At 36.4% G+C, this 18,539-nt stretch overlaps 2 protein-coding genes across 3 annotated transcripts in view; one reads left to right on the top strand and one right to left on the bottom strand.

Annotated features, from left to right (window-relative positions):
- Positions 1-18,539, bottom strand: part of LOC129763473 (transcription factor IIIB 90 kDa subunit) — a 77,352-nt gene that overhangs the window by 265 nt on the left and 58,548 nt on the right. The window contains exons 1-2 of one of the 2 annotated variants that reach the window (XM_055762571.1): positions 4,793-5,021; positions 137-1,408 (exon numbers count right to left, since the gene is read on the bottom strand). In XM_055762571.1, coding sequence (XP_055618546.1) covers positions 137-1,408; positions 4,793-4,799 — 1,279 coding nt within the window. In that variant the 5' untranslated portion in view covers positions 4,800-5,021. Of the gene's footprint in view, positions 1-136; positions 1,409-4,792; positions 5,022-18,539 lie in introns of those variants that run through there. The other variant, XM_055762570.1, reaches the window with a different exon arrangement.
- LOC129763472 (BTB/POZ domain-containing protein 6-B) overlaps positions 6,894-18,539 on the top strand; it is a 50,480-nt gene continuing 38,834 nt past the window's right edge. The window contains exon 1 of the mRNA XM_055762564.1: positions 6,894-7,297. The gene's annotated coding sequence lies outside the window, so the exon portion shown is untranslated. The remainder of the gene's footprint in view (positions 7,298-18,539) is intronic.

Genomic DNA, 18,539 nt, shown 5'->3' with positions numbered 1-18,539 from the left:
AAAGTGAATTTGATTAGTGATGTTACAATTGTCAGTACCATTCAAACAAATAAATGCCAAAAAAATAACAGCCATATTGATGTCACTGTGTAACGTTCAATAACACGTAAAAGTAATAGACAAGCACCACATATACCTTGCTCCGTTTTAGGTGTTGGTGGTTCTTCAATAATCGGCTTAACATCTTCGGAACCACTGCTGACGACGGGCAAAGTAGCAGTAATGGCTGGCTTCCTCCGAGGGGGAATCGCTAGGTTCACGGCCGGCCGGGAACTTCTATTAAGTGCTGTTTCTGGTTTAATCCGCGTTCGTGATAAAATGTCAATTTCACTTGATTCGTTCTTCACCGATGTTTCCGGTTGTGATTCCTTGACGCTACTACTGTCAGTGAGGGTCTTCAGAATGTCGTAGTTTATCTTACTGGAGATCTTCTTCTCTTGAAGCATCTTTTCGATAGCTTCGCCCGCTGAGCTCGACGGTCCGATGGTCTTCTTACGGACGCTTTTCCTTTTCTTCTTCTCTGGTTTACCTTCCTCACGTTCTTTGGCCAGACGCTCTTCCTTTTCTTTCATTTCCTTCAGATATTCCGCATGTAATCGATTCCACATCATATCCTTGTACCGTGCTTCCTCTTCCGTCATAATATAACCATTGATTTCTTCGTCGTCCAAATCATCGCAAATCAGGTCACCATCACCATCCGCAGTTTCCGATTTGTTATTCTCTTTTTGTTCTGAATTGTTGGAACACATGGCTATCAAATCGGGCTTCATTCCTTCCGGAACTGCCGGTTTTGCGCGTCTATTCCCTGTCATGCCCGCTGCGGGGTTGTCTGGATCTTCTTCCAAACACTCATTAATAACATCGATAGTTGATTCGTTGATAAACTGATCCGTTTCGCGTACTTCATCTACCCCGAAATCCTCTCCCTTCAGCTTTCTCTTGCGGCTTAAGGATTTGTGCAAATCTCGATCCAAAGCAGCATCGATTTCCGCCTGCAGCTGATTGAATTCCGTATTGGATTCCCCCAGTTTCTGCAGTCTCTCCTTATCTTTCTTTCTGGCAGCTTTGAAGGCGGGTGGATCTTGTTCCGCTTCCAGATCCACCGACATGAACTCGTCCAACGTTAGCGCACTGCTTGGTGTCTCCCCGAATTCGACCAATCGTTTGCGCAGCGTGGATTCGTGGATCTTCACAATCCGCACGATATCGTTCGGTGTTCGGCTGTATTCGTGCATTCGAGCGGCCAACAGTAGCGCCGCTCCGCACAAACCGGACGGTCGCCTGCCGGAATGGATGGAGTCCTTTTTCATGCGCTGCACCAAACGCTGGGCGGTCATTGACACCTCGTGAGTTTTTTCGCCAAATTCGAGCTTGTTTGCGTAGCGCATAATGTAGATGCAGGGGTCTGAAAGTAGAAGAGGAGCCGAAAGCGTTAATGAATCATTTCCAACAATGACGGTGGTTTGGTCATATGATTTGGAGGATTTTGTTAAAAACTTTGAAATGAAAACGAGCGTAAATTTATTTTATTTCCATATAAACCCATCATGAAAATCCTTAAATCACATAATAGTAAGTTGTAAGTTGGTAATATTTGTTGTATGTTGGTCATATCATCAATAACTTTCCCATATCTAAATTGACGCATCTCTCTTATAAGTTTTCTAAGTTTCACCCAACTCTCTCACCGCATGAAAAGTCTAACCACTCGTCCATAGGAACCACAAATTATTTTTTTCGATTAAGCTGATTGTATTCTCCAGGAGCATAACATTTTTCCATCGCGTGAAAAGTGTTTGTTCTTTATTTATTTTTAATACTTCCGACAACTGTGATTGAGTTTAAGTGGAATATTTAGGCCTGGTTACACAATGCAGTATTCTGCATCGCGTGACCGTATTATACGTGTCATCAGTAGAGTACAAATTGCTCCGAGACGGTGCTTGTTCTATAATAATTGGATAAGTTTGAACAGAATTTTTGCTTGTCACCTTCCAGCAACGAAAATTCGAGCCAATATTCGTAATTTCTACTCACTTCAATTGCGTAAGATTGTACCATCGCGGTAATCGATACCGAATGTTGTTTACAACGGAACGGTTTAGGCGTATCCTAATCATCACTAGATAGCAGTCCGAATGGATGCTAGTACCTCGATTGGCTCTGATATCTGTCACCAACCCGGTACTGCATATTACCCGTCACTGGTACATACATATGACCATCGCGAAACGTACTTCCTGTAGATCCTCTTTAGCACACTTTCTGCAGTGCTACGATGTAGAACTAGCAGTTCCTCAATTGGTCGGTCAGACCGGACCATGTGACATTTTTATGATTTCGAGAAAAACGAGTTTGAAGTTTGGTGCTATAAGAAATTTTCATTGAGCGTTCCAAACAATTTCAAAATGTTATTCCTCCTGTACGCGTGATTTTCCAAATCTGATAAACGCGGAATGTAGCTCAGAAAAAGTTTAACCTAATGCAATCACTAACTCGATTTTTTTAATTTTGCGACTTGGTCCGCTCTGACTCAACACCAATTGTTCAGAGTTCTTCCGATGAAATTAGGAGATCGACAATTCCACGTTCCGAGTTTTCCCCCTCGGTCTACTGCCGATTAGTCCGATTGCATTTGACCATCATGCAGTGGCGTAGCGTAACCGAGTGACACCCGGGGCTAGTAGAAGGTAGAAGAGACCGTGCCTATCATGTTCGTGGGTGTCACCATCAAAGGAGTGACCGTCGTCCTCGCCCTCCGTACACTACGTTACTGACATCACGATGCTGCTTTTTTACGTCCCGAGGAGCACCAGGTGCACCTAGGATTGCACAAAGATACTTATAACAGCGTCCTAAGTACTAAGAGATATCTCTTAGTACCAGGTTTTTGTGGCTTTTCTTGGAGACTGGATATCCATTACCATTACCTACATGGGCTGAAAAGTCCTGGGATTTAAAAAAAATCGTTTTTTGGACAAAGCTGTATTTATTCCTCAACATAATTTTCTTTGAGGGCAATACACTTGGTATAGCGAGTTTCCAACATTTCGATTCCCTTTCTGTAGTACGACACATCTAAGTCTTCGAAATATGTTTGTCAGTCACTCTGCAGACTGCCTATTGGACTCAGGAGTGTGGTAATGGATCCACGGTTCATCCATCGTCACAAGAAGTCCACTCAATTACGTTTTAACAACGCCAAACCGATTGTTGAATCATCAACGCGCTGCTGTTTTTGGTCGACGGTCAGCAAACGCGGCACCCATCACGCGGATACCTTTTTCATGTCCAAAATGTCGCGTAAATGTATCCCACTCGTTCTTTTAAAATGCCTACGGCCGCAGCTAATACGCGTAACTTCACTTTACAATCGTTCAAAATGAGTCGATGCACCTGTTTTACGATTTCTGGATTCATTGCCTCTTTTGGCCATCCAAAGTGAGGTGCATCTATGGTGCTTGTACGACCCAATTTAACTTCAATTAACCACCGATAAACTGTTGTTCTCGAAGGAGCAGAAGTGGAACAACATTTCGTCAAGCACTGCATTGATTGTTCAGAAGTTTTTCCCATCAAAAAACAATGTTTGATCAAAATACGATATTTCTCTTTTTCCATCTTCTATACGAATTTTTAGGCAGTGACACTTAAACAACTGTAGTTTGTGAATAAATGAACGAAATGTTTCATTTTTAGTGGCGCCATCTGTTGAAAAACCGCGGGACTTTTCAGCCCATGTAGTATCTGCCCAAAATGGACTTTTTTTGCGGGATCTTCAATCGAGGCCGGCCGCGTTTGAGCTCCAAGCAAATAAACTCTCAGAGTTTAAAGCTATAAATCAACAACGAACGAACGAATGTCAGCCCTCCCAACGTTCCTCAGCTGCAACAGATAGAAAATTTTTAGGCGTAATAAAGGCAGGATATAAGCAAAATTTGTTCCATTAAATTATCTTTTCTCTATTTTTTTCATTGCCATCTGAAATTATTCCATTTTGTAATACATACGTTAATTCAATGATAACTAATATTGAAAGTGATTACTTGAAGAATCTGTAAATTCTATGTAAAGCCAAAAACCCTGTTTTCTGTTTCTCAGATTTCTGTTTTAAAAAAAGCTAAAACATATCTGTATAAAATTCAAGAGCATTGGGTCTTTGATATTATTTATACACGGAAAACACTAATTTCAATTCAAATTGCATACACAAAATGACCTCCCTCTAGCTCCGCACGATTCATCATAGTCAGGAGGATGAAAATACATCTCGTTACTTTCGATTTCATATTCGCTAGTGATCCTGCAAAACTGCCGCTTGCCATTGAAATAAGAAAATTAGTCCAGATGCATAACCCGTTAAATACCCAGCCGTGCAGGTTTGTACGCAGCGGAATGAGTGGCAACTTTTACTTTCGATGCAAACCTGCGTACTTAACCGGATTATTAATCGTGGAGTACCTACCTTCTTGCGGCCAATTTAGCCTGACATTACATAATTCGAGAATGTAAAACACTCGTGAGAGATGCTGTCACCACGGTCCACACCAAATAAAACGTATCGAAATGGCAACGAGAGACGAAATGTTCTTTTTTTCTGCCTCCTGATATTGTGCTTTGGGATACGTTCAAAAATACAGAAAGGAGTTCAAGTAGTTTCCATTGTTTATGTCTGGCACAATCAGCCATAACACGAATGAAATATAGATTAAAACCCTATCTCAGATTGGCTAATTGCATTCAACAAGTCAGCACTGCACTAAAACGGTTGTAAACCTATACCACTTACGTATCATATTTAAACCACACAGCCCGATCGAGGTGAATGCAACGCGAGTAAATACACAACCGAATCATCTTTGCGTTTATCAACATCGTTACGCCATAATATGCAGGATTGGTGGAGCAGCGGACAGGTTATTATGATGTGTTTTTGTATGGCGAACCTGAACCTGCCCCAACAGTGCCAAATGCTTATGATCTGGTGTAAAAAAAACAAACATTCAATTGATTCAAACCAAACTAAGTGGAATGATCATTTCCGAACACTAAAAAGTAACGTTTACAAATCTATCTTTCTGCAATGGGTGCTCAGCAAACTAACATCAAACGTATTCATAGGACTTTGATAGTAGGTTCTATTCATCGAGCACCTTTTCCTCATGAATTGCTCAGTCAGAAGGATACCAATACTAGTGAAACTTAAATTTTCGCAAGCCGCACCCGCGCTCCCCCGCCGGCAAACCATTGAAGTTCACCACAAACCAGCTTTGTGCATAAAAGTGAACATGAAACGAAAACAAGTACAAATACAAAGGCCGACTGCACAATGCCCCAGCCTTGCCGGCTGATGAGAAACCGATCGGTTCGCCGGTGCAAATACAACAAATGCAATGATGACGATCGCAAGTCTAGTCCCGACGCCGCTGCCGCCGATCGAGCACCTGAAACTTGGTCGGCAGGGATGCCAATTCTACGGGAATATCAGTAGACCTGCGAATCATTGGGATTTTCGCGGGTATACGGATTCATGGACGGAGTCATCGGAATATATTACAATCTCTACGGGCTATTGAGGATTTTTGTTCTAAGTGTATGTCGTTCTGTATCTGTATAATCTAATTTTGAAGAAAGCAAAGAAGAAATACACCCCACAATCAATGTGTCTGTCTTGATACTATGAACACATTTCACTTATTCCGTTTCTTAAGACTGCACACTAGGGTGCCAATGAAAATGGTCATTTCGAATTTCAAAAAGTTACCCCATACAAAATGTTCACCACCTCGAAAAAACACCTTATGCAGAATATAAGCTCAATCGTATCTAAAGGAGAGTGGCGCAAGGCGGTCAAAGTTTGAGTTGTTTGAAAATCGAAAAATCGAAGGAAATCGGGATTTTCGAATTATGCCAAATATCCTAGAATTGCATGAAACGTCGATATCTAGTGTCATCTCGATTTTTTTTTTTTTTCAAAAATCGGCATTCTCGGACTTTTTTTTGGTTTTTTTCGGAGTACGGAACGAAAAGTATGGTTTTGGGTGCCAGTAAAAATAGTTATCTCGATTTTTCATTCGGAACTTGCTACGAAATGTTGATTTGCACGATAATACGAGGTATGGCTATTAAATAACAAGACTGCGCGCCTGGAGGGCACCCTAGAGGGGTGGAGGGAATTTTTTTTAGATTACTGTAAATCTCGACGTGTCATGCAATTTTAAGACATTTCGCATAATTTTTTTTTTAACCCCGATTTCCGGTGATTTTTTGGTGTTCAAAAACTCAAATTTTAACGTCTGCAACACCAATAAATGAAGTTCGAATGAGCTAATATTTTGCATAGGGTATATTATCGTGCAAATCAACATTTCGTACCAAGTCCCGTTTCGTACTCCGAAAAAAACGAAGTCCCAGAATGCCGATTTTTGACAAAAAATATAATTTCGAGATGACACTAGATCTCGACGTTTCATGCAATTTTCAAGACATTTGGCATCAAATTTTTTTTTTATAAAACCCTGATTTCCTTTACTACCCTATTAGGTGATTTTTCGATTTTAAGAAAAACTCAAACTTTGACCGCTTTGCGCCACTCTCCTTTAAGTCCGATTGAGCTGAAATTCGGCATAGGGTGTTTTTTCGAGGTGTTTTTGTATAGGGTAACTTTTTGAAATTCTAGGCTCGATTCTTTCCCATACATTCATTGGCACCCTACTGCACACACCCGATTCTCGATTCTCTCTCATCCGAAAATATTCATTCCGTAGGGAAAAAACCCACCGGTTCACACAAAAAATATTTTGGCATCCCTGTTGGACCGGGGCGAGTCAGAGTTTAGCCCCAGACTTTTATTCACTGGTAATCGTCGAGCGCTGATCGACACGCTTGCGCGACTAGCTTCTTTTCAAACTCATTGTGACGGTCGATTTCCGTGGTCGTATTTTATACGTGCTGTTCCGCACCGAACGGCGGTGTTAATACTTTCAAAAACACTGATTAACCGTGAATATACGTCTATATTCCGGTGCTGTTTTGATCGCTCAGTGTTGACAGTGAACGCGGCGCGCGTGGTGGATAGGAAGCAAATCAAAGAAAATAATCCGACCGCGTGTATCGGACAAGGGCGAATTTTATCGATGACCGTGAATTTTTTGGACCGAAATGTGATTGTTTTTTTGTCTTTCTTGCCGGTGGATTTACACAATTAGATAATTTTTTGACCTTGCCGCCTTGGGATTATATCTAGCAGAGTGCGAACATCATTGATAAATTTCCCCAGCAAAGAAAAGACTGTGTAAGTATGATGCGAACGCTAATAATACGCTTTCTATGGGGTAAACATCATGTAGATCAAAGAACTCGTTCTGATACCAAGACACATCGGAGACGAACTTTACCGTGTTTTTTTCATCGAGTGATAAACGGGCCAAAGGTCCTTAATGCATTGTTTTCGTTATTATTTTGGGTTTATAAAAACCTGTTAAAAAAAAAAGAACGAACGAAAAAATAAGAACGAACGTTTGGAAGAATTCTCAAACAAATAAAAAAAGCCTGTAACCATAATCAATTGATTCAAATGAGGGGATCTATTTACATTTCATTAAACAATAGTTCTCTGCATATAAAAAAAACCCAGTGCATTGCTAAACCGAAATGCCTTGAGCTTCTGGTAGACAAATATGCTAGAAAACTTTGAATGCGTTTTTCTCAGCTGCTGATTTTGGAACATGGGACAACTATGCGTAGAACGGCAGTATAGCTATAACAGATTTTGCGGTGGCCTCATTCAAAAACTATAAAACAGTAACGTCTCGATTATATCACTGAAAATGTTTCGCTGTTAATAACGTTTTTCAGAAATGAGAAATTATATGAAAAGTTCAATCTGTCGGTAAAATATTGAACAAAAAATTAAATTTAAGCAGATGAAAATATTTTTCAGTACTCATGTCACCTAGAGTGATCAGCCGTATTCTTGGAAAAAAACATTCTTACTATGGGATTCGTATCGTTTACCACCTATTTCTTTGAATGCTTGATAGCCTATTATTTTCATAAGCTCAGAATAAAAAACATTGAATAATTTTGAGCAACTTTCTCTTTGATTGTATGAAATGAGATGCACGACCTATGCCTTTTCCCAGTTTATGCCGTGGAAGAGATAGTCGTAAAGTATGTTGTTTAGCAAATTGTTGAATTTCTCTTTCAAGATACCCGGTAATACTGTTTTGTGATAGATTTATTCTACAACTAGGCGATATGAGCTTATGGAAAATAAAACAAATCACAAATCACTCAACAATTCGAACGAATTTTTTCTTTATCTCGTCAAATTATTAGAGGTATCTTGTATTATGTATTAATAATGAATTACGAATTACAATGCAGCAAGCATATATGACAAAGCTGTTGTTCATGAATACAATGATCTTTCAGTCAATGACTTTTCCAATTGTTTCTTTGTCATTGTCACATCAATTACATTACTGTACTTATTGTATGTTGTCATCATTCTATTAAGTGGACCATTCATAGCATATAAAGTTCGAAATGAAGTTGGTTTAAACAAATTCTGTGTTCGCAAGGCTCGTGATGCTGCATAAAAATTCAGATTTTCAAGTAAGTTTTCAGAACTAATCCGGTGTGAAACCAAATCAATTAAACATGAAATTGCGGCATTTTGTCTCCGTTTCTCAAATGTTTCAATATTTGTTAACATCGACCTTCATATGGAGGAAGGGAAGATATTGTTCAGCCTAATTTTCTCAGGGCAAATAATAAAAATGGTTTTTCTAGTGATTCTATTCGATTGGAGTGCAGTTCTTGATAGAGTGACCATACAACACTGCAATATTCTAAAATAGATCTTACAAAACTTATATACAATGTTTTTAATTTGTATGGATCCCTGAAATTGTAACTAAATCTTTTTATGAAACCGAGCATACTATTTGCTTTATTGATCATTGTAATTTTCGGCAAAAGTGAGTTTCGAATCAAGAATCATACCTAAATCAAGTCTCTAATTTTGACGCATCTCTCTGCAGTTTTAAGTCCTAAAGAACTTATGAAGTCATAAGTTTCATGTGTTCGAATATACGGTATAATATTACATTTTTTCACATTAATAGAAAGAACTTTTCACGCACCATTTGAAGAAAACATCTATTTCATGTTGGGAAATCTCAAGGTCACTACGTTCGGTTACTTCCATGTACAATTTCATATCATCAGCATATGTTAGAATGTTGAGGTTAGTTAGTACTAGTGACACATCATTTACGAATAGGATGAAACGTAGAGGGCCTAAGTGAGAACCTTGTGGAATTCCGGATGTGACATTCACTGGACTATAGATTCTTCCTCTAAAGCAAACAAACTGTGTTCTGTGTTCAGTTACGTATGGGAGTAATTTGGAGCTTGAAAATAAGCATTGGAATATCTACTCTGTCGAAAGCCTTGCTGAAGTCTGTATAAAGAGCTTCGATAACGACAATTGAAAAACCAGGAGAAAGGATGAACGAAAGCCGTTGCCAACTATTCCAACAACATTGGAGGAATACCATCCGGCCCGGGACCTTTAGATGAATCTAGATTCTAGATCCTCCAGCGCGATAAGAAGTTCGTTAGCGGTAATATCATCAATTCAGACCGAGTTTGCAAACTCGGGTAAAAACGATAAATAATCGTAATTTCGAACCATGGGAAATGATGGGAAATTATTAGATTTCATCTCATAGCTGGCAAAATTGGAAAATTCCTTAGGATGTATTAAGTTTTTTCTTTGTTGTTGGAATATGTTCGCTTATGATTTTATACAGATTATCATTGAAAATTTCAACAGCTTTAACTATGTTTCTTTCATTTTTAAGTAGAAATGACCAATTGATATCATTAAGCTTACAATTAATTTGTTCATAGTCTGCCCTTTTGAAATCGTAATTTATCTCAAAATCACAATCGGCGGGGCATGTACTTGTGCTATCGATGAATAAAAAGTATTCTATAGCGGCGTGGAATTTTTCATTTTTCCAAAGAGGACATTCAGCATTCGAAACATGGAAATCTTCTGTGCAATTAGTAAACAAGTCTAAGAAGCAGTTCAATTCATTTGGAATACGATTGATTTTACATAGACCTAGTTGGCTTGTTTTATCGAAAATAAGTTGCAATGTCTCATTTTCGCCTGCGTCGGGGAGTAAGATTGATTCGTTTTCCTCATCTACAATGAAATGCATTGTATTTTGATTGAAGTCCCCGTAAATATGGATTCTAATTTAAGGGTCGAGTTTATCAATAAATGACTCTGTGATATTTAAAAATTTCTCATTCGGTATACACCGTACGACAATCACAAGAATACTAAAAGAGAAGGATTAATTTGCGAAACTGTCTGTTAAGAAATCATCAAGCAATATGAGATAAATTAAATAGGCTGCTGAAGGTAGAATTGTTTTGATGTTTAAGTTTATTGATATTCTATATTTACTCAAAGGCAAAATACAGCAAGCTACACCCAAAATTGATTTTTAGCTCATTTTTTGTCATCCCGATTTATTACATTTATTACAGCGTAAAAATGACAGAAAATGCCATGACTCACAAATACTGGTAAGCATTTGTATAATATATATGGTACGGCAATATAAGATTAATACGAGCGAGCGAAACAAAAGACGTTTCAAATAACCACGCATTACTTCGCCACATATGTACACGGCCCAGAACGAGATGGATATAGTTCTCCTTCATGCTGGAAAGTGTTTTCTAAGAGTAAAATTAGAAAACACTTTCCAACTTCAATTTGTAATGAGATGTAATATTATCACGCTTCTGCGTAACAGCATCATTAGCTATGTGGATAGCGTGGTCGAGTAAAACAATATATCATTCCAGCCGGCCTTGGTTCGATCCCCGTTGACGCCGTTTGAACTTTTTTTGTGTGCAATCCCAAAAAAGGTGAAAAAAGAAAAAAAGATGTCTGCTTCCATACGAACATTTTACAGCGTTGGGGGACATATGACATTATTTGCCTATTTGACGCTTCAAGGCAGGAAACGACATGTTTTCTGTCGAAAATGAAACGCTTTCTGACAACACTAGTTTGTGTGTAGAAACAGTTGTATACGGCTGTGGTTTCCCAAGCAACGAGAACTTAACAACAGCATTTCTTTTTTTCATTTTTGGGAAGCAACAGAAATGTTGTCCTAAAAGATATTTCGATATTCGATTTCTTTGGAAAGTTACAACCAAAAGTATGAAGTCACCTCAAGGGATATAGTATTGCTGTACGAATTTTCAAACGCGTTTTCTCGGAACCATGTTTTTCAACTGTTTTTCCACCATGTTTTTAAATTTTTCGATATATTTTTTTATCAGCATGTAAAAATTAATTATCTAGGGCGTTTCATAGCCGTTTTTTATCTAATTTTTTCAATTTTTTGAGCTTTTAAGCACCGATTTTTCGGGTTAAAAAACTCATTTTTAACAAAAATGGCCGCCGTTTTGGAAAAAACCCCTATGTTACGCTTCAGGTATTGTCCTATGGTTTCAAAATTTTCTTTGGAATTCGTTCTGCCACACCACGTTGCTCCGATACCAATACCACCAGCAAGATTCCGATTTGCATACAGCATCTACGCATCGAGCTTGTTAACAGCGTAATAATTAGTGATGAAACGGATAGTAGTTTGGCCGGATACCGGATACCGGATATCCGGCAAGCTTCGAGGCCGGATAGCCGGGTATCCGGCGGCCGGATATCTGGGAGAAACTGCATTTTTGCGTGAAGCTAATAAAAGATTACATTTTAGGGAGAAATAAACACATCTTTACATAAAAATAATTAACTATTATTAAATTTTCCGTATAGAATGAACATTCCATAATAAAGTATCAAGTTTTCTGCAAGAAATATTGAACAATTTTTTTTCTATCGAGGATTTTCTATTGATTCTATTCTAATGATGAAATTTTTGTGGATATATTATAATAACTTTAATACTAGTTGAGTTAAAGTAAATACTACGAATTCAAATAAACAAAGAACAACAATAATTTTTTTTTTCATTCAAAATTAAAAAACTCGGAACTGTCTTCAGGGATGATAATCTGAAAGATGGTATACTTATTTAGACACAAATCAAATTGAACGAAACGAAGCTGAATTAAGCCTGATACACGAAGCTCACGCCAGACAGTCCCAACGAAGTGGCAAATTGATACGACAGTCATCGTCGCGAAAAGAAAAAAATCCGATTGCTAACGAAATCGACTGCTATGCGAAAACATTTCGAATGGATAGCAATCACGTTCCTTACGTTTGGTAGTAATTGAACTCTAAGCAGTACCCTAATTGGCAAGATTTGAAGAGTTTATCTTTCACTACTGTAAACACTACTGTTACAAAGAACGATTGTTCTCTGAAGCTGGCCTGGTGTACGGAACAAAGCGTAATCGGTCGGTTAAAAAATCCATGATAGAAGTGTTAATGAATTAATGTTATGAATTAGTGTTATGGGTAAATATTAATTTAATCTTGAAAAAAATATGATTTATCTTGTTTTAATGAGAAATTACTGATTTTGTTCTAAAGGGTGTGTCACATCAAATTACATCACGGAAAAAACGCTGTAGAAATTCGCCCAGTAGACCGATCCTTTTGAAAATTTTAGACAGTAAAATAAAAACTATTAAACAACTTTTGGCATTTTCTTTTTATTCATACATCGAGCCCAAGCCCGTATGCTCGCACCTTCCTCTTTACCCCGTCCATAAGGTTCTGTACTACGTCAGGTTGTAGTTTTTTTTAACAGAAATCCATTTTCTCTTGAAGTCCGCCTCCGATTTGACAACTTTTGGGTTCTTCCGGAGGGCCTGCTGTCTTATATTTGCTTTATACTTTTATTCAAAAAAGGTTTTATTCATTTCTCGTCACTCCACGCGTGCATCCGCGTCGAGTGTCATACAAGAACTGTCTTAATGCTAGTTACATGTGTCTTAAGCTAACTTAGCCAACAGTTTGTGGAGAGTTTCATTGGGAGGAGCCAAGTCGATTTCAAAGGGGAATAGCCAATCAATCGAATGCAGTGTTCGATGTGAATGGTGTCAAGAAATAAAATTGCTTACTGCGCTCATAAGCGCGCATATCGATTTCATGGGAAATCGTAAAGTGTCACGACGACTTTGTGTACGGTCGCGTATTTAATCAGAATAGAACTGGGTTTGTTTTGGTTTCTGGTTTATTGCCTTTAGCTGCGCGCGACATGATGTAAGGGTGCATTCATATCGCCCGCGCATGTTGGCATGGACGAATGTGGGAGAAAAACAATTAACGAAATAATGCAGTTGCGCTTGAGGAATGTTTCGTGGGAATCGTAAATTGAAGTGACCACGCATGAGTCATTTATTTTGAAACAATCAACTGCTTATGAGGAGAAGGATAATTTGTATATTGAGAGTTTTAAGATGGACTTTGGAACGGGGTTTGAAATCATACTACACCATCCCTCTTTAAGAGAATGATGTAATGCAATGGAATCATTCTTAGTATTCAGATTATGGATTAATTATTCCTTGGCTTCTCTCAATGTTACAAATATTTTATAGACTTTTTATAGGTTTCTAAACTTTTATTTTCCTAAGCTGTTGGTATATTGTAAACAATGGTATGTGGTTTTGTATAATATTGGTAATTTGATATATTTCTAAAGATTTCTATAAATAATTGTAATATAATTGGTTTTTGCGAATGAAGTAACTTCTCTAAAAATGAATGTTGTTTGATTTTATATTTTTATCAATCTGTTTTTGTGTACTGTCTGTGTATGTTCTGTTTTGGGGTTCTGAATCCTGCAGTTTGTATCTAGTATTTCTTGAACTATATATGGTCCGTCATAGAATGGATCAAGTTTTCTTCTGTTTTCTATTTTTAGATAAACTTTGTCGTTTACTGTTAAATGAATTGGATTAATGACATTTTCTGAGTTTTTTGCTCTTTGAATTTTCTGCTCAATTAATTTGGTTCTTGCTATTTCATTAGATCGTTGTAATTTAAATTTTAGTTCTTTACTATATTGTTCAAAATTATATATTGGTTCAGTTCCTTTTTCAAATAATTCTTGTGGTAATTTAGCTTTAGTTCCAAAAATTAATTCATGAGGGGTAAATTCATGGTGTGAATGTGGGGTTGTGTTATAATTGAAAGCATAGAATTTTAACCATTCATCCCAATCCGATTGATGTTCGTTAACGAAAGATCTCAGGTATTCATTTAAACATCTGTGATTTCTCTCCAAAGAACCAATCGTCTGAGGGTGATAGGCTGTACTAAATTTTTGTTCAATTTTAAGCATTTCACAGATCTGTTCAAAGACTTCGTTATTATACTCAGTTCCTTGATCAGAACGTAAAGTTAAAAATGTTCCGTAAGTTAAAATAAAATTGTCTACTAATGCTTTAGCAATTACGTTTGCTTCTTTAGTAGGTACTGGAATTAATACGACATATTTCGTTAAATCGCATTGAATACTAACTACATATCTATTGTTGTTGTTACTTTTTGGTAATGGTCCAACTGTATCTATTGAAATACTTTCGAATGGGTGATTTGGTGTTGTAGTAACTACTTGTTTTTCTTTTGTATGCTTTATGACTTTGTTTCGTTTGCATAATTCACAGGCCTTGATGAATTCTGCAATCGATCTTTTCATATTGCTCCAATTATACACTTCTCTAATTTGAAGGTACAACTTATGTTGACCAATGTGACCTCCTGTAGGGGTGTTATGGTAATCATTCAATACTTTTTGGATGTCTTTTATTTTTGTTAAAAACATTGGTGGATTGTAAATAATAATTTCTATTGAATACACTTGAGTATTCGCTAATATTTTAAAGTTTTCAATTGATATCATTTTAAATATTTCGTCTTTTGTCGACAGCGCTAATTTCTTTTGGTTCATTTTAATCATTGTTCCTTCTATTTTCAGAAGTGCAGATTCTAATGTCTGACTTCCATGTAAAATTTGTTGATGCACTTGGGCAATAATTTTATTGTTTTTCTTTAAATAAAATATCATTCCATATTTGTCGACGCGTGTTTCGAGTTTAATTAATTTCTTCGTTTCTGATGGATTATTTGTCATGTACGTAGAGAAGTGATCAGTTTCTCGTGGTACAGAAATTTGATTATCAGATGTTTTCATATTTGAATTATTTTTCGAATTACGAGTCATCGCTCTTGTGCTTACTCCTAATATATTTAAATTTTTTAATTCATCAGAGGAGGTTACTATTCTTGATAAAGCATCTGCTCCTACATTTGATTTTCCTGCTATGTATTCAATTGTAAAGTCATATTCTTCTAAATCAAGACGCATTCTAGTTAATTTTGAAGTTGGATTTTTCATACCGAATAAGAAAACTAACGGTCTATGATCCGTTTGTACTAAAAATTTTCTACCGTACAGGTAAGGTTTGAAGTAATTAATAGCCCAATGTATGGCTGTTAATTCTTTTAGAATCACTGGTTTATTCTTTTCACCAGGTGTAAAAGTTTTGCTTGCAAAAGCTATTGGTAAATTTCCATGTTGTGTTTGTTGAGACAATACAGCTCCACAACCTATATCTGAAGCATCTGTTGTTAATATAAATTGCTTCGTAAAATCTGGATATTGTAATAATCTTGGTGACATTAATGAATTTCTTAGGGTGTTGAATGCATTTTGACAACTATTGGTCCATATAAATTGTGAATTTTTCTTCAATAGTTGATTAAGGGGATTTGCTATTAATGCAAAATTTGGTACGAATTTACGATAATAATTACAAAATGCAACGAATCTTCTAACTTCGTCTGCATTTTTAGGAACTGGATAATTTTGAATAGTTGAAAATTTGGAATCATCTGGTAACATGCCATATTCTGTTATTTTATGACCTAGAAAGGTAACTTCAGTGCTAAAAAATTTGCATTTCTGCGCATTTAGCTTCAAATTGTAATATCTTAATCTTTCAAAAACTTGATTTAGATTTGAAATATGATGGTTTACAGAACATCCTACGACTATAATATCGTCGATGTAAATGAAAGCTAATTCTGGGGTTAAACCAGCCATTGCAATTGTCATCATACGTTGAAAACTGTTTGGACTTATATTCAATCCAAACGGTAATCTTGTATATTGATAATGTCCGTTTTGTGTTGAAAATGCCGTAAATTTTCTAGACTCATTGTCCAAAGGTATTTGATGAAAACCTGACATGAGATCTAATGTTGAAAAATATTTTGCTCTGCCAAGTTGATCTAAAATATCGTCAATTCTTGGTAGAGGAAATTTGTCTGCTAAAATTTTTTTATTTAGTTGTCTAAAATCAACGACTAAACGCCATTTTTTGTCATTATTTTGGGATTTTTTCGGTACTAGAAGTATAGGAGAGTTGTATGGTGAAACTGAAGGTTCCACTATATTACTCTCTAACATTTTGTTTACCTGTTGATTAATTTCGGTTTGTTGCGCATGAATCGTCTTGTAATTAGGAATATATACAGGAACTTTATCACTTAGAACAATGTTCTGTGAATAGAAATTGTTTTGAGTAACATCCTCCTCTGGAAGACAAAATATGTCTTGATAATCATTAATTAATTTTTTAAATTTATCTTTAGCATATGGAGGAATTTTGTCCGTGTTTATGCTTTTAAAAATCTCTTCGGATCTCTTATTATTAATATTTTTGGTATTTACATTAAGAATAGAATAATCGTTTAAAATACTTAATGTAGGCTTAAATTTAGAATAATGTATGTACAAAGGTTTATTCGTAGTATTTACAAATTTTACATAAGGCTTTAAAGGTGAAATTATAGTGTTACCACAGAAAACTCCTGGGTAAATTTCTTCTGAATGGACTACCATATCCTCTCTAATGTTTAAATATGGTATCCTTCTGATAACTTCACTACGACTTGGTAGCATGAAGCCTTCATTTAAGTTGTCTTCTATTGGTACTGAAATTTGTATATTGGCTATATTAAATGTAAGTAGCCAATGTTCATAATCTATTAAACATTTATAATTTATTAAAAAATCTCGACCTAGAATACCATCAGCCGTAATTGGTAAGTCTGCGGTAACTAGGTGAAAATCGTGATTTAAAGTTAATGTATTATTAAAGCATAAAGATGTATTTGTTAAACCTAATGTTTCTACACTATTTTCCGTAATGCCGGTTAATTTAATCTTATTGTTAGTATTTACATGTTGATTTGGGAGAATATTTCGTGCTTTGAACAACGAAATATCTGCACCGGTGTCAATGATCAAGTTGCATATTTTATTTCCAGTCATGTGCACTTTGACTTGGATAAAATTTGATGCATTTAAATTTAATGTCAAAATCGGTATGCCTGTCCGTAACAATTGTTCAGTTAGTCGACATCTGTTAGCAATTGTTACTGGTTGGCTAAAAAATAATCGGTATTTGCTTGATTGTTCCCATTATTTGCAATATTGTTGTTGAACGGTACCATAGCTTGGCAAGTATTATCTGATTCGTTTTGTGGGTGAAATCCATTATTGTTTGCATGATTATTCAGTCGAGGAATGTCTTGCTGATTTACTACGTACATTCTCGCTGGTACATTATTTCTATTGAAATTTCTGTTAACGTTTCTGTTTTGATTTTGATTGAAATTTCGTTGAAAAGGGTATTGTTGTAAATTTTGATTGAAATTTGGTTGTTGTCGGGAATTTTGGATTGAATTTCTATTAGTAGGATACTGATGGTTAATGGGATATTGTCGGTTGAGGTTTCTATTGAGGTTATTTGGATATCTTGCTTGATATCTTCCATGGAAATAATTTCTTTGATTATTTCTTTCATAAACCATAGGGTTTCTGTAATTGAAATTTCGGTTTGTGTTATAATGATTTGGTTGTCTAGCCTTAATCGACTGCAGTACGACTGCGTTTGAATCAGTATTGTCCTTTTCATTTTCTACCATTACGTTGATGGCCTCTTGTAAATTGTCGAATTTGCCAATTTTCAGCATCATTTTGGTCTCTCTGTTGGGTGTTTCTTTGATAAGTGTTTTGATCGCTACCTTTTGAGACATTTTCCTTGCGACTGTGTCGGGAATTTGTTCTCTTATATAGGTATCTTTGAGCTTATCTGTCAATTCATCGAGTTGTTTAGTGAATTTCTCGATTTCATTTGTCGATTTGAGTCTCAAATTCATCAGATTAGCTAAGGCTATGTCTGAATTTGATTTCTCTTCGCAATTTGTTTGGATTTTTGCGACTATTTCGTCATAATCCGTTGGAGATATTGAGAATAAATTTCTCGCTTTTCCAGTTAATTTTGTTAGTATAATTTGAATTGCGGCTGCTTTGCTTTCGATTGGAACTATGGTCTTTGCCAAGTTCACCGCGTCTATAAATGATTTAACACCACTTGCGTTTCCGTCATAAGTGGGTATCAGCGTTGCTAATTCAGCGGCTGTTTTAATATTAAGAGCCATGTTGGATACTTTG

The sequence above is a fragment of the Toxorhynchites rutilus genome, chromosome 1, assembly GCF_029784135.1.
Source record: "Toxorhynchites rutilus septentrionalis strain SRP chromosome 1, ASM2978413v1, whole genome shotgun sequence".
Taxonomy (NCBI): Eukaryota; Metazoa; Arthropoda; class Insecta; order Diptera; family Culicidae; genus Toxorhynchites; species Toxorhynchites rutilus.
The sequence above is the reverse complement of the archived record's forward strand: the minus strand, read 5'-3'. Positions and strand labels throughout refer to the sequence as shown.